We start from the raw sequence: 14,227 nt of genomic DNA on the forward strand, positions 1-14,227 counted from the left end.
CTTGATTTCCTTCTCCCTCTGATCGTGATGCAAACCATTGTGAAGTAGCCAACGTCATGATTGAATGTAATATCATACTCTCTGGCTGGTTCATGAGATCATGGAGGAAATCACGAATGGGATTATTTTCCAGTAGAACCCTGACCAGGTGTCAGTGCGCATGTAGTAGTCCATACTACAATAGCTGAAAAATGAAGAATTAATACATTGTCCAGGAGAGACGAGAATTACAACTTATTGCAAGCTTATCTGATGGCCATTTAGCATTCACGGTTTTGGCACTGTCTCCTGAGAACATCCCTGAAAAACGCATGAGGACATTTCTTGACGGGGTTTCTGTCTCGTCTTCTTTCTCTAAGCCTGAGCCGGCTGACCTGCTAGGGCTAGAGGGCGACAGGCAATGTAGTAAGGATGAAAAGTACTTTCAGCATTTGATTTTAGTTCTGATCCGTTTTGGAGGCGCTTCTCCTCACTCACATCAAAGAAGGCTTCGTTTAGAAGACCTTGTGGCGCTGAGTTAGTGTCCCTGTTTTTGACCTGAACCAAGACGGTACCTGCCTTCGAGGCGTTGTAGCTGGTCTGGCTTGCCCAAGTAGAATGGTATGAACTAGTCATACAATTTCTGTCTTAGGGCGCACTGTAATGCCGCTGTAAGATGCAGTAAGCAGTGGCAAAGATCATGATAAGTGGAACACTTGATACGTGTTTAAGGCGTTCAGTTTTGTTCTTTCCAAGCCATTTGTTCTCTCGAGAAGACTTTTGGTTGCGATGTTATGATTTGTTGAACCCTGGATTGCTTGTCCTATCAATTCAATTTGTCCTCTTCCGCCAAGTGCAATGACTCTGGTAGGGTTTCACAAGGTTGACTGCACCAGCAGCTATACATGGCCGCCAAATTTAGGTAGAAATTCCATCCCAATACAAGTCCATGTTTGCAACACTTGTCTTCACAACAAAACCGCCACGCGCTCTCGAGAAGCGTTCGGTGATTCGTTTTGACACCCACATCGAATGCCGTCTTCTCTGCTGGGGTTGGCTTCGATGACCCTCCATTTATTCTTTGGCAAGTTAGATTATTCAATTCGAGGCCCAAATGGATAAAATTCAGCCAGCATCAATGACATGCTCGACTTAGAGTATTTAAAGGTCGCTTGAAGAATCCCGATAGCAACTGAATGGAACCATATTTTATCGGCTCTTATCAAGCATCAGTTTAGTATATGGTGATTGTCGGTCAATTTGGAATCCATACTCGAAACAGGAACAAGATACCAAATCTGGAACCATTGAGGCAGCATCAAACGAGTGAATACGTCATTTTCTTTATCCAGAAAGGAGACAAAGGAAAGGAAGGGAAGGAAGAGAAGAAAAAAGCAGCTGGATATGATTTTAGCAGGCACGAAGCAGCTATTCGTAATAAAAAAACAACGCCGTAAAACGCACACTGCTACCCAGGATATCCCAGACACCATATATGAGAAGCAGATAACTAAATCAGTTCAAATCTCTTCAACGAAAAGCCCTTGGAAACATGAGTTGCATAAAATGCGCCGTGCCCGGATCAACAAAATCCTCTGGGGTACTCTCAGCCACCATCCTCGACTTACGCATAGCAACCGCTTTCGGTCCTTCCTTGCAAATATCGCAAGCATAGTCGCAAGGAGACGAGTTTTCCTCTGACTCCACAACCTCATTCTCAGAGTTACTCTGATTCGTACGTAGCCTTTCAAGCTCATAGTCTCCAAAAAGCTCCATGATCATCTCGTGTCTGCATCGATGCGTCGTCTCACAATACCGTACTACCTTTGAGAAACTCTCCAGCTGCGCTTGGAGATTTGCCTGCGACGCGGCTTTCTTTATCCCGCGATTTGGAGCATCCTGTGCCGTTCGCTTTAGTCGGTCATTCATCCTCTCTCGTTCCTGCGTGTTATAGTAGACAATTGACGCAGCAGCGCGGCCATCACGTCCTGCACGACCAGATTCCTGCACGAAACTTTCAAAGCTCTTAGGTGGAGTCCAGTGCACCACAAACCGAACGCAGGGGTTATCAATCCCCATGCCAAAGGCTGTCGTCGCGACAATAATGGAGAAGCTTGGGAGTGGTTGATTTGGTTCCTGTAGTTCGGGTGATAGAAACGGTCGTGGGGAAGTCCACATTTCTTGGATATTCGTTCGTTCTTCGGCAGTGAGGCCAGCATGGTATGCTACTGCATTGATGCGACCGTTGCTGGAGTGAGTGAGGACATTGGCGACTTCTTCCGCGGCTTTGCGGAAACAAACATAAACGATTCCGGAAATTGGAGGGAGATCTGTGGTGTTTGGGCGTAATCTTTCCCTGCGGCGGGCGTCGATGGAAAGGAGCCATGAGATGAGGTTGTTTACTTGAAATGGCTCGGCTGCCAACGGGTCGCCGGCGTAGTCTTCGAGGTATTTGACTTCGTAGTGGATATTGGGTCGTGCAGACGGCGTGTTGAATATCTTCATTTGCCCAGCGTTCAGCCCAAGCAAGCTGATAATATCAGCACGGACTCGCGGCGTCGCCGTCGCTGTAACAGCCATTATCGGGACAACCGGATCCTTCAAGGTATACTTAAACCACGAAAGTTCCTTATACGCCGGACGAAAGTCATGGCCCCATTCACTGATACAGTGGGCTTCATCTATGGCAACCCGCATAAGCTGCCCCTGAGCATGAACAGTCTGCAGAGTCCGCCGGAACGTCTGCGTCTGACATAGTTCTGGAGTCACATAAAGCAGACGGGCTCTGGGATGCCCCGAGAGAAGGTCTTCGGTGATCTTTCGTCGCTCGAATACTGGTGTTGTCGAGTTGATTGTCGCCACTGCTACTCCGATAGCTTGGAGGGCATTGACTTGGTCCGCCTATAGTTCAGTCAATACCTTGCATAGCATATCAAATACAGCAGCCGCGGGATTTACCATCAACGCAAGTAAAGGGCATACAACCACCGTCACTGTTCAACGAACGCAAAGCAATTCAAATTACACATCTCAGTCAATGTCCATCATCAAGAGATCGATAAAGGACAACCAACCGCCATGACTGACCACAGCAGGCAATTGAAAGCACAAACTCTTCCCGAATGATGTGGACGCCTGTAAAAATATATCATGTCCCTCAACTGCAGCCATAATCACTTCTCGCTGAAGAGGTCTACCAAATATTTCAGACTTTTACTCAGTCTCGAGTACTTTTAAGTATGTACATGGTGGGGCGGCTTACCGGAACGAAGTCTTGCGGAAAACTCGATGCAGATAGAAATCTAAGTCCACCGTGCGACGCTTGAGCGCACCGGGTGCCATATTTGCATCATTGGTCGTGCTCAGAGCGTATGAGCATGAACATGTTGCTGTGGTTTGGGTCGAAGCGGGAGACGCTGCGAAAGGTACGCGCTATCACGTGATCCTATAAGGACGACACTATGTTGTCAATGATATAGCCAATTAGGGCAATTTTCATTGCTATAGCTTCAATAGAATAGATAATAGAAGATTTGTCATTAAGGATATAGAACATTTCATCAATGCGATATGAAATAGTTGCCGTGAAATATCTGCAACATCGGACTTTGAGAGGACATTACAATGAAAAACTCGTAAAATATCATTTTTACCAAAGGGTATATATAACACAGGTCTACCATAATATACAAAGAATTGAAGACACCACAGTGCACGCCCCCGATTCAATTCAATTGCCTCTCCAGTTCTTCCCTCACCACAATCACATCCTGCATCTTGCGCTTCTCAGGTTGCCAAATACGTTCAAGCTTCATCCAAACGTCCATGACTTCATCAGGACCGCAACAGGTACCAAAGGCGCGGAGAATCGCGATGTTCATCCGACGGCCGAGGAATACACCGTTTTCGATCCGGCGCTCTAGCTCCTCCAGTTCATCTTGTTGGGGCTCCGGTTGGACGCGTGTTGGACTGCCGAATAGCTCATCCACGTCTACCTCGATATCTTCAAAGCTGTCGCTAGTCGTATCAAGCTCGTCGTCTTCCTCTTCCTCTGGATTCTCTTCCATCTGCGGCCCCGAGTTCTGGGTGTGGCCTTCTTCAGACTCAACATTTGTACTTGGGGTGGCTGACGGTAGTGCTGTATAAAGCCCACTTGGTCCGTCATCCGTTGGACGCTTCGGCTTCAATGCCATAGCTGCAGCCGTGCTTGCGAGTGGGTTCTCCCAGACAATATTTCGTGTTTGTGGAAGAAAGCGCTCTTCCATTCTGTGCTTGGACTCATGAAGAGCACGAAGGAAAGCTCTCCACGCCTCCTGCAACCGTTCAGCGGACCAAGCCTTCCTTCGGCGCCCGTGTTGCGCAAATCCTTCGAAAAGCAACAGGTATATCATGCCGCGAGGGGGAACTGCGAATGTGTTCTCCATATCTGCCAGGACTGACATGAAGCCTGGCAAATCACCCGACTCGTGGGCGTGGAATTTGAGGAAGATGTGGAAAGTGCGTGTATCTGGAGTCATGGGTAATGCGTCCTGGAGCGCATCATAATGTTCGGGGAGCTTAATTTTTAAGAGCATAGAAAACTTGAGGAGACGAGTCAACTTCTGAGCTCTCTTGCGGTAGATGTTGAACTCCGAAGATAATGTCGGTGAATGATGGTTTTTTCCATCGACGAGATGTTTCTGCGTAGTCGCCTGCGCTTGCATCATGCGAAGATACAATAGTTCTGCAGTCTTCACCTGCCCAGCTCGGATGAAGGAGGCCAACAGACAGTTGAGAACCATGGTGTCCACGAATTCCCCGCTATCCACAAATTCGTTGTAAGTACGGCGAATGCCCTCAAAGTCTTGCCGCAATCCATGGTAGTAGATCATGGTGACCTTCCCACAGCGGTCAAAACCAAGACCACGCTTTTTCATTTCCGCTACTAACCGATCCGCCACAGTAAATTGACCAGCTTTGATAGAAACGTCGAATAATGTGTTGAAGGCAACATGATCTGATTTGATGCCAGCCACATGCTCCATTTGCTGCCATACTCCAATCGCTCTTATCAGGTCATGCTTCTTCACTCTACCGGCTGCACGGCCAGCCAGGTGAATAGCAGAAGTCCATAGAGAACGAGACATCGGGAGGCCAGATGAGATCATATCTTCCACCAACGCAAGATAACGGCGAGCATCAACCCAGCGGCGTTCTGGGGGTCTTGAAAAACGTCGTAAAAGCTCACCGCGTGTCCGTTTCGAGAAGTAGGACACACCAGGAGAGGGAACATCCCTGTAAAGTCGAAAAATATACTGATTCGATTTTTCTTCCTGCCAGAGTGCTGTGGCCAAATCTCTCACAGATGGAATACCAACGCGACTCCGTTTACTTGTATTCCTATGCATGTTCCTCCAACGCTTGAGGATCTTTAAACGCCGAATTTTTCGCGGGTTAACCGTAGTATCTCCAGAAACAGTGTCGACTGCCTCTTCCCAGTTCAAACTTTCTCCAAAGGCTGCATGGTATAACTCCGAAGTAGCCATGTACTTTTCTGCCGCTGGAGTCAACCTTCGAGTGCGGGATTTGATCGGATGGATCGATATATTCGATATCGATAAATCGGACTCAGGATCGAGTGAGATGGTACTGTTATCGGGAAGTGTGTTATTTTGTTCATTCGAGGAGGTCGAGGTATCCGCAGTTGAATCTTGACCTGGTCGATCCGGCGGCTGATGTGGTGGGCCGTCATTCAAATCTTTCTCCCGGTCCAACTCTGTTTCTTCACGACTCTCCTCAAGTGAAGAATCTTGCCCCACTGGTCGTTTTCCCGAGGAATCCTCATCGTGGCCCCAATCCTTTACACTCTGCGCGACCCCACTGCTGAGCATCCGCTGCGTTCTTGAACAATGTACTCCCAGTCTCTCTACCGGTGACCTTAGACAGTCCAGATATTTCCTCGATGACGACGATGACGACAAGTGCCTCTTTCCAGCCACACTCCAGCCATGCCACCTTGGTATATTATTTGTCGAACTCACGCGTATTGTAGATATCCTCTTCCCCCGAGGAGAATGCTCATGGCAAAAACTCGCTATCACCAGGGAACTGACGAAAGCGTCTGCTATTGAAGCAACTGTCGGCCGTGGACGTCTGGAACTGAATCTTCTGATCGAGGCATTGTGGGACGAGGGTTCTGGTCGAGGCATCGAACTGGACCTAGTAAACAGTTTTCGCTCCGGCCCCTGGGACAAAGGGGCCCGCGGGTTCGACGCGCTTTGAGATCTATTGGGATGAGGCATGAGGCGGCAGACATCGTGGCATTGGGTCAACCATGCATGTCCAGCAAAAAATCTCGAGGCAGCTTGACGGGAGCAGGGGCAAGCTGCTCTCCAAGCAGACGGTGGAGGGGCGCTAAATAGCAGAAAAAGAGAAACAAAAAAGGTTGGGCCAGCAAATAACTGACCAAACCAAAGACACAGCTGAGGGGAAGTTGGTGTCGGTGGTTAAATTATCGCGAGGACTTGGTCTCTCTGTTTCTTTCTGCTTTGCGGAGCCCGCTGTCTTGGCCAATCGGAGGCGGGGATTGTCAATCCGCTTTTTCACCGCGACCACACTCTTTTGATACGATGGACATCGGACTGACTGACTCCACGGCCTCGCTCGCAGCGCAGTGCAAAGGAGGAACTGTGTCTATTTTTTTAATAGCAAAAGCCCTATCAATACTAAATTCTACGCATGCTGTTCTATTTTAACCAAACCAGCCCGTGAACCAGTCTTTTTACCCCTCCCACGCCCTCCGAACAGCCATGGGCAAACTCAACCTCACAGCACTTCGGGTGCGGCAGACGGCCATCAACCAAGCAGCAGCCGGCAAGATCAAGAAAATCCCGCAATGGGTTGATGTAGTGGGCGATATCCCTCCAGCGCAGGTTCTCGTGCGGAATCAACCACAACAACACCAGCTCTTCCGGCAGCGAATCAAAACGGATCGTGAAACTCTCGAGCCAAAAGTTGTCTTTCAAACCCAGGAAAAGAGAGTGAAACCGAAGAAGGCTAGTCGCCTGTTCCAACCAGTTGAGATCAAATTTGAAGAAGACCAGCTGCGAAAGGAGTTTTACCGGGACCACCCTTGGGAACTTGCGAGACCCCGCATCCTTGTTGAAACTTCCGGCAAAGACTTTGAGAAACACAATTGGGGACGACTCCAGCAGCCAGGGAAGAAATTGGATGGTGAAAGGTGTGTTTAGTCATTTCCTTTCTTTCAGGAATAATGCTTCCTTCCGTCGAATTTGAAACTATTGCTGGTTGCCCTACTAACTCTCATTTCCCTCAAACTAGTGTGGTCCAACGTCAACTCTGGCTTCTGAATAACACGCCCGATATAACAAAGACCGAAGCTTATGACATTGCCCGCCGTGAATTCTACCAACTCCGCCTGCAAGAAGACATCGAACGACGGGTTGCTGCGGAAGAGGCCGAAGCAACCGGCGCTGAATTCGGACCTAATATGCTTTCTTTGGGTATGGAATTGGAGGACAAGGAATTCGAGCGCTGGAAGGAGTGGGCCCAGATGGAAGCTCAGCTCTTGAACCAGAAAGCAGCGTCCTTTAGCGGTGCTCCGGAGAGTGCGGAGAGCGAGGATGCGTCTGTTTTAGACAAAGGCGTGGAAGAGGGAGCTGCAGTGACCGCAGAGCCTACAACTCGGCGTAGTCTTCTTTGAGGCGTTAATAGTACTTGTTTTATATGGGTTGGTTATGTCCTGGGAGTCGGATACCAGACGCACTGTGGCACATGTATACTATTAAATTTTTCTTTTTTTTTTTTTTTTTTTTTTCTTTTTTTTTTTTTTTTTTTTCCCTTCTTTTTTTCTTTTCATTGGTTGTTATGATACGATGCCAAAATGCGCTGTATGTATAAAAGAGTGAAAATTGGGATACTTTTCACTTCCACCACTTTTTCCTTATAAACAACACAAATGCAATCGTCTATTCAGAAATTTGCAATTTATAATACTCAATAATTCCACACAATTCTATAGCTTATTCTCTGTTTTCTTTGAATATCATTTTGATACAAGAGTGTAGTGACAGCGGCTATTGGCCAATCAAAGGGCCGCAACCCTGCCTCTCTTCCTCCCTGAACCAGAAAAAGAGATACCGTCCAACACCTTTTCCACAGCTTGAATAGGACTGGATTCCTATTATTCCTCTAGAACTATTCCATCGTTTATCGCTGCTTCGATTCCGTCCTTGTTGCTTCGGCTGCAGAATTCCCTTCTTTTTCGATCGGGTCGGCGCTGGTCTCGCGACTCCGTGTTTGGCGTCAAGTCCCTCTAGCGATGGTGCATTTTCACCACCACACCTCCTCATGAGCTTCAGTTGGTAAACTGATCTATTATTTGGACACTTGGGGTGTTTCCGACATACAGCTTATACGGCATATCACTGTTCTGGGACGAAACTCGTCCACCCCCTCCCCGGAGCACTGACGTGACTGTCCGGACTTTGTTTTGCGCCTCAGGACCGACTCCGAGTCTTTCTGCACGGATCGCAATCCCATCTCGTCGCACTCGTCCGGTGTACACGTCGATATCTTCGCTATTTTTTCAGTCATCTGATAATGCTTTATTTCGATCCCTCTCCGTACCCTGTGGAATTCCTTTCCGTCTGAATGGTTCGTTCGGAGCGAACAACGGTTCATAATAATATCGGGTGATACACATCGGTAGACCTTTGTCTTTCTATTTTCCATTTTTTATTTTTATTTTACGCGGTTTGTCTGCCAAAGCTATCGCGATCAACAATGCTTTCTACAATGGTTCGTCCGGAGGACACGATTAGGGTGCCCCGTCTATACCATGGAAACGAGGAGGATACCAGAGGCAGAGGAACACTAGAACCGAATGTCCCCCCTCTTCCTTCCACCAACGATGGCCGACCCAAAAGTGAATCAGAAATGTCACAAGGCAATGTACACATGGGCGAAAGTGGTAATAGGACCAGCGGCAGTGCGAGACCTCACCCAGGCCCTAAGCTGCTTTCGCAAGAGGAGACCTTTGAAATCGCCCGTCGCGCGGTGGAGAATGGGATCCAAGAGACCAAGCGTTCACTGGCTGGGAATGAGGCTGTCAGTGACGTTGTTAAGCCAAAATTGACGATCGATCTGGGCCATTCGAATATTGTCCGTATTCCCGAACCAGTGGTCGATATCGTCAAAGATGAAGTTGAAAGGTGGGTCTGTTTCAGTGCTCCATAAAATACGACGGACTCCAATCGAATAAGACATGCGTGGAGACCTAAGACTAACTAGTAGCAGACTCTCACTGTCGAATAACCATATCTTCCACATCCCTTTCCGTTTCTCAGAGTGCTCCCACCTACGATACCTTAACATTCGAGCAAACAATTTTCGGGAGTTCCCAAAAGGAGTAAGACGCCTGCCATTTAATGATTGATACTGGCTGATACTGACATCTGGCACTAGGTGTATAAATTGCCACTCCTGGAAATCTTGGACATCAGCCGAAACAAGATCAGCCATTTACCCGAAGAAATCAAGAAGTTGACCTCTCTACGCGTCTTGTCAGTGATGCAAAATCGCCTCGAAGATCTACCTCTTGGACTCTCAGAAATGAGCAAGCTCCAGATCTTGAAAGTTGCCGGGAATCCGTTAAAAGCCCCTTTGCGACAAGCGTTGGAAGAATCAGAGTCAGTAATCGCACCTTCGATGTCTGATAATGAAAAAGAAGTTGCAGTAACCGCCGAGTTGAAACGGTTCATGAAAACACGGCAACTGGACACCACCCCAGAGGTGGAAGGTAACGGCGAGCCAAGGTACGGCGTCTAGTTTAATAAAACGTGCGGACTTGATGACTGAACTATTCCCCAGTGACGCAGTACTCGAGACCCCTAAACCCGTCAAACGTGGATTAAACAGTCGTTTCCCCGTTATCCCGAGCACTGGCGACGGCGCCTCTGGTCCTAGATCACCTTCACTATCACGGCCCCCGCCAATCCCTATCAAGTCACATTATCGTATTGCTTCTGGGCAGACTCCATACCAAAGCGGCGTACTCCAGCGTCCGGGGATTAATCCTATACCAGCCAATGAACGCAATCGGAGTAACAGTGAGGGAATAATACAAGCCTCGATAGCTGCCCGCAGCAAACGCATGGGCGTCGTCAATCGGAAAAATACGGATTTGGGTACCTTGGATGAAACGCGTCCATATCGAAACAGTCACTTCCGTGGGCTTAGCCACGGCTCTCTTCTCAGAACAAGACCGTCTGGGGCTGGGGCTGGCGGTAATTCATCGAGTCCAAGCAGCCCCAAGGAACGCAGACGACTGAGGGACGGTTTCGTCAATAGGATGTCGAGTTTGCCAGAACACAAAGGCGAAAAGGAAACGCCAGATCCTATCATCGAAGGTGCCAAAGGCATACTCTTCGCTCTCTTCCAGGTCCAGTCGCACGTGTCTGCTTTGATTAATGTGATCAAACGGGACGACTCTCGAAGGAACAGTCTTGAAATTGTCTTCTACAACGCGTCTACTCATGTGGACCGACTCAACGAGGCTCTTGAAGGCGTGAAAACCCCAGAGGATACGGACGTGGCGAAACTGTCCAATGAGACGGTTAGGCGCGAGTGCGAGACTTGTATAATGGCCTACACGCACGTTGCTATGCAGCTGCGCAATAGCCTAGACAAGATTATCGCCAACGGAGACGCGCGTTATGTTCGTTCCTTGATGATTATGGTGTATGGGGGGGTGTGTGAACTACGAAATGCCTGCATGAGCTTAGGAGTTCCTTTAGGAACTCGCAAGCGAGTATCATCGACCAAGCCACCTATACCAGAAATCAACAAGGAGAGTGCCAGTGTCACTTCAGACCGCTTCCCTGGGCCAACAATGACACCAACAAGAGATCGAGCTCCGTCAGCGCGCCGATTCCGCAGCGACACTACTATCCAGCGTCCTCAATTTGCAAATGGACCAATACCAGGACCAGGCAATTTCCAGTCTACGGTCAGCTCACCAGGCTTTGCTCCCCCTTCATTTAGCTTCGGATCGCGCAGCCGGTCGAGTAGCAGATCCAATCTTATTAATACCTCAGTACCCTCGTCCCTTGCGACACCACGCTCGGGCGAATCGTTCCCACCGATTCCTAGCTCAGTCGTGCCGCGGATAAACCCAATGACGGGACTAGATGAAATTGAGGAAGAACGGATATTCGAGAAAATTTTCCACCAGCTCACCGCAGCATACACTGCCGCTCTTCAAGCATTACCCTTGGCCCGTCGTCAATTTATGAGATGTCTAGAGGTTGCAGAACATGCACGAGAGCCCCAGGGAATACAGATGCTATGGAACAACCTCATTCGTCGATGTCGCGTGTGCTTAGAAGTTTCAGAAGCGCTTGGTCTACGTCTTTCGAACATGAAAGTCAAAGAGCCAGGCGGTGGAATGCGCAACCAACGCGAATTCTGGCAGCTATGCAAGACATTCATGCATTCATTCGTCGACCTTGTGACCGACATGCGCGAGATCAGAAGCATGCAACTCCTCCCTCCCGACATCGTCATAATTCTCCGCCCTGTTCAGCGCGCAAGCAGAGAAGCCGGCCGATTGATCGAGGCATCTCCTTGGTCGTATCTCGCAGATATGGCCGCGAACAACGGATCGGGGAATATCTACGGACCACCACTGCAAGGACAGCATCAAGGGTCCGTTTCTAACTCAAGTGGCATTGGAATGGGCTCGCCTCCGTCCCTTCCTCTTCCGGCGACTCCATTGAGTGCAGCGCTTGGTCCTGCTGCACAAGCTACTGTGCCCTCTACACCGGCCAGTGCGTATAGTGATAAATTCTTTGAGGGAGACGTGTTTCAGCGAGCCGACTCGTTGCTTTCTATGCCTAATCAGGCGCCGTTCTTTCGTCGGTGATGCTACCATCTAATTTTCCTTTTCCATCACCTAAAAACATGTGCAACAACCCGTGCTTTCATGTCTTCCTGTGTCAGCAAATGACATGTGTATGAGGTGGATTCATCTCAGATACAAGGAAACACAAAGCTTAAATTATGGATGATGATTTATTGAGAATTGATATGTACACAAATTCATGACCTGTTTTTCTTTTTCAGTTTATTCTTTTTCTCTTTTGTCCGGGATTGATGGGTAGGGAATACCAAGGTCATATGGGAGGGATTCAGCAAGGATGGAGTATGGTATTTCTTTTCCCTTTATAGTTCTTTGCATAGCAGATGGGTAATAGAAATAAAATATTAAACTAAGTTATTATTTCCTTGCCTTGAAAATGTAAGAGCGTCCTCCCGTCCACAGCATTCAATTTACAACCAACACAATCAATCAAAGACAAGACCATCTATAAAATCCAAAGAAACCTAAGCAACAACGACATCCCTAACAAACGCAAATATTTCCCTCTCCAAAAACACTATGCCCCGCCCCATGGAAGAAATGACAATTCAGCCCACGTTCCTCAACCCAAGTCCCTGCCACAGACTTATTCTCGTCCTTCTCCGCATCATCCGGCCTAGCATCGTCGCTATAGAACACGCGGGACGGCTTCTCCGCCAACCCCTGCGCACCGTTCCAATATTTTGCAGAACTAGTTCCGTGCCGAAGTGGTTCAGCAGAAAGTCGTTTTCGCCGGAGTACACGTGCACCGCGAGCGATACTGCCGTTGTTGAGAATTGAAGGGAGGATGGAGAATGAGGTAGAGTCGGGGCGGTGGGCTTCTCTGATAGAGCTAGTGCTTTGAGGATAGCATTGCTGCAAGCGTAGTAATGAGCCGGCGAGTCTGGGGATGGAGGAGGGATGTTGAGTGCTATTTGAACGCCCACGCGGCCGAAGTACTTCGCGAGGACAGGGAACGAGCTAATTTTGTCGCAGCCATTGCTAATGTCATACTAGTTGAACTAATTGTTTTTGGTGTAGAAGTAATTGGCGGCTGTTGCGCAGGAGCCGAGGCAGTTTGTTTCGTTCAGATGAAAGATAGGACTCCGTCTACGTCGGTTGCGTGTGAGTAGCAGTCTACTCGATTGATGACCTCGTTTAAGCCTTTCAGGGTGTAGAGGTTATCTAGGTTTCCGGGCATAGGGATCTAGCCGGATTTTAGGGGGAAGGTGTTTAGTTTTAGAACGGTATTGTCGAAGCCGCATTATTCGCTTCCCTTGGTGAAGGCTAAAATGATGTCGTCTGGGGCCTGGAGGGCGGACTTTTTGGATTCGAGGTATTTCCAGGCGGTCACGGAAGACATGGCTGCGGAGCCTCCTATCGTGGGATCGCCCATGGACAGGGAAGCGAAGTCTAGCGGGAAGGGCTCCTAGATTTCGATGATGGCGGAGGCAAATTATGAAATGTAGAAGCCTGCGTAAAACTTTCCGATTAGGTGCACATTTTTCGATTGAAGACGGGAGAACTACGTGAGGAAGGACTACAGCCATGCGTAGAAGTCGGTTGTCACTCTACCCATGTCGTGCACTAGGTATGGATCGCTTGCGGTCGAGTATCCTGTGCCAACTAGTTGGTCGATGTATAGCACATGGCCGAGATTGGACCAGGAGTGCGGGTTACTCTCCAACTTGGTCGAGTTGCCGACGAAGGACATCGGTCCGTTGCCTCCTGTCAGTCCTAGCAAAGACGAGCAGCCTGGGCCGCCGTTGAGCCAGACTAGTCTTGTCAGCTTGCATATCTTTGGAGGTTGGTGTTGAGTCACCTAACTGATAAGATTGTCATTGTATGCAGATCCCTCAACCTCGACAAGCCAAAAGAACAACGAGTTACCCTCTTCCATATCCGGAACAGGAAGCCATTCAGCCCAACTGGGCGGTAAAGAAGGAGCCCCTGGAAGCGAATGGAATTCGAACTGGGAGATGCTTAAAGGCACCCGGTCAATTCAGGCCGCCAGCAACACCGGGATTATCCACAGCGCGTGGAATCCGGATAGAAAAATGGCGATATTCATGTGGTGTGTTGTGCCGTTTGAGGTATGAAAACGCAGCTCGAAAAGAACGTGGTAGGATTTTCTCCAATTCATGATGCAGAAACACATATTAAATTAGTCTGTAGGTGCATCTTTCATCATGTGGGAGGCGTTGGAGTTGGTTATTGAGGGCTATCCGAATTTTGACCTCAATAGCGGGCGGCCTATTGAGCCGAAGGGCCAAGGTGAATCAATTGGCTTCATCTCGAAGAGGTTGCAGAGGCAATGAAAAGGACCAAGTGCCTCTTTATTTTCAGCTT

General features: G+C 48.6%; 5 protein-coding genes across 5 annotated transcripts; 2 read left to right on the forward strand and 3 right to left on the reverse strand.

Moving 5' to 3' along the window:
- Positions 1–1,123: 1,123 nt before the first annotated feature.
- Positions 1,124–3,361, reverse strand: EURHEDRAFT_409226 (putative RecQ family helicase RecQ). Its single transcript, XM_040781030.1, has 3 exons — positions 3,242–3,361; positions 2,938–3,172; positions 1,124–2,880 (listed from the first exon to the last, which is right to left on the reverse strand). Exons 2-3 carry the CDS (start codon positions 2,938–2,940, stop codon positions 1,510–1,512), a joined length of 1,374 nt encoding a protein of 457 aa, XP_040641616.1. The 5' UTR covers positions 2,941–3,172; positions 3,242–3,361; the 3' UTR covers positions 1,124–1,509.
- A 343-nt stretch (positions 3,362–3,704) lies between these two features.
- On the reverse strand, positions 3,705–5,849 carry EURHEDRAFT_448841 (pentatricopeptide repeat protein; the record flags this gene model as incomplete). Its single annotated transcript, XM_040783767.1, has 1 exon — positions 3,705–5,849. The coding sequence occupies one exon, from the start codon at positions 5,847–5,849 to the stop codon at positions 3,705–3,707; it is 2,145 nt and encodes a 714-aa protein (XP_040641617.1).
- Positions 5,850–6,597: 748 nt separating this feature from the next.
- rsm25 (mitochondrial 37S ribosomal protein mS23) lies at positions 6,598–7,794 on the forward strand. Its single transcript, XM_040781031.1, has 2 exons — positions 6,598–7,198; positions 7,300–7,794. Exons 1-2 carry the CDS (start codon positions 6,768–6,770, stop codon positions 7,679–7,681), a joined length of 813 nt encoding a protein of 270 aa, XP_040641618.1. The 5' UTR covers positions 6,598–6,767; the 3' UTR covers positions 7,682–7,794.
- A 1,184-nt stretch (positions 7,795–8,978) lies between these two features.
- On the forward strand, positions 8,979–12,075 carry EURHEDRAFT_263543 (putative cell morphogenesis protein Sog2). The gene is made up of 3 exons (XM_040778134.1): positions 8,979–9,388; positions 9,445–9,794; positions 9,850–12,075. The coding sequence occupies exons 1-3, from the start codon at positions 9,245–9,247 to the stop codon at positions 11,900–11,902; spliced, it is 2,547 nt and encodes an 848-aa protein (XP_040641619.1). The 5' UTR covers positions 8,979–9,244; the 3' UTR covers positions 11,903–12,075.
- Positions 12,076–12,382: 307 nt separating this feature from the next.
- Positions 12,383–13,949, reverse strand: cp9 (putative serine carboxypeptidase; the record flags this gene model as incomplete). Its single annotated transcript, XM_040786118.1, has 6 exons — positions 12,383–12,562; positions 12,592–12,880; positions 13,201–13,307; positions 13,449–13,654; positions 13,706–13,850; positions 13,899–13,949. The coding sequence occupies 6 exons, from the start codon at positions 13,947–13,949 to the stop codon at positions 12,383–12,385; spliced, it is 978 nt and encodes a 325-aa protein (XP_040641620.1).
- Positions 13,950–14,227: the final 278 nt, after the last annotated feature.

Source organism: Aspergillus ruber (genome assembly GCF_000600275.1).
Source record: "Aspergillus ruber CBS 135680 unplaced genomic scaffold scaffold00004, whole genome shotgun sequence".
Lineage (NCBI taxonomy): Eukaryota > Fungi > Ascomycota > Eurotiomycetes > Eurotiales > Aspergillaceae > Aspergillus > Aspergillus ruber.

Bases quoted from the DNA above. Each gene is read 5' to 3' on its own strand.
- rsm25 (XM_040781031.1), top strand. From the start codon at position 6,768: ATGGGCAAACTCAACCTCACAGCACTTCGGGTGCGGCAGACGGCCATC. The intron at 7,199-7,299 runs GTGTGTTTAGTC...CCCTCAAACTAG, and splicing joins AAGAAATTGGATGGTGAAAG to TGTGGTCCAACGTCAACTCT.
- EURHEDRAFT_263543 (XM_040778134.1), top strand. From the start codon at position 9,245: ATGCGTGGAGACCTAAGACTAACTAGTAGCAGACTCTCACTGTCGAAT. The intron at 9,389-9,444 runs GTAAGACGCCTG...ATCTGGCACTAG, and splicing joins TTCGGGAGTTCCCAAAAGGA to GTGTATAAATTGCCACTCCT. The intron at 9,795-9,849 runs GTACGGCGTCTA...ACTATTCCCCAG, and splicing joins GAAGGTAACGGCGAGCCAAG to TGACGCAGTACTCGAGACCC.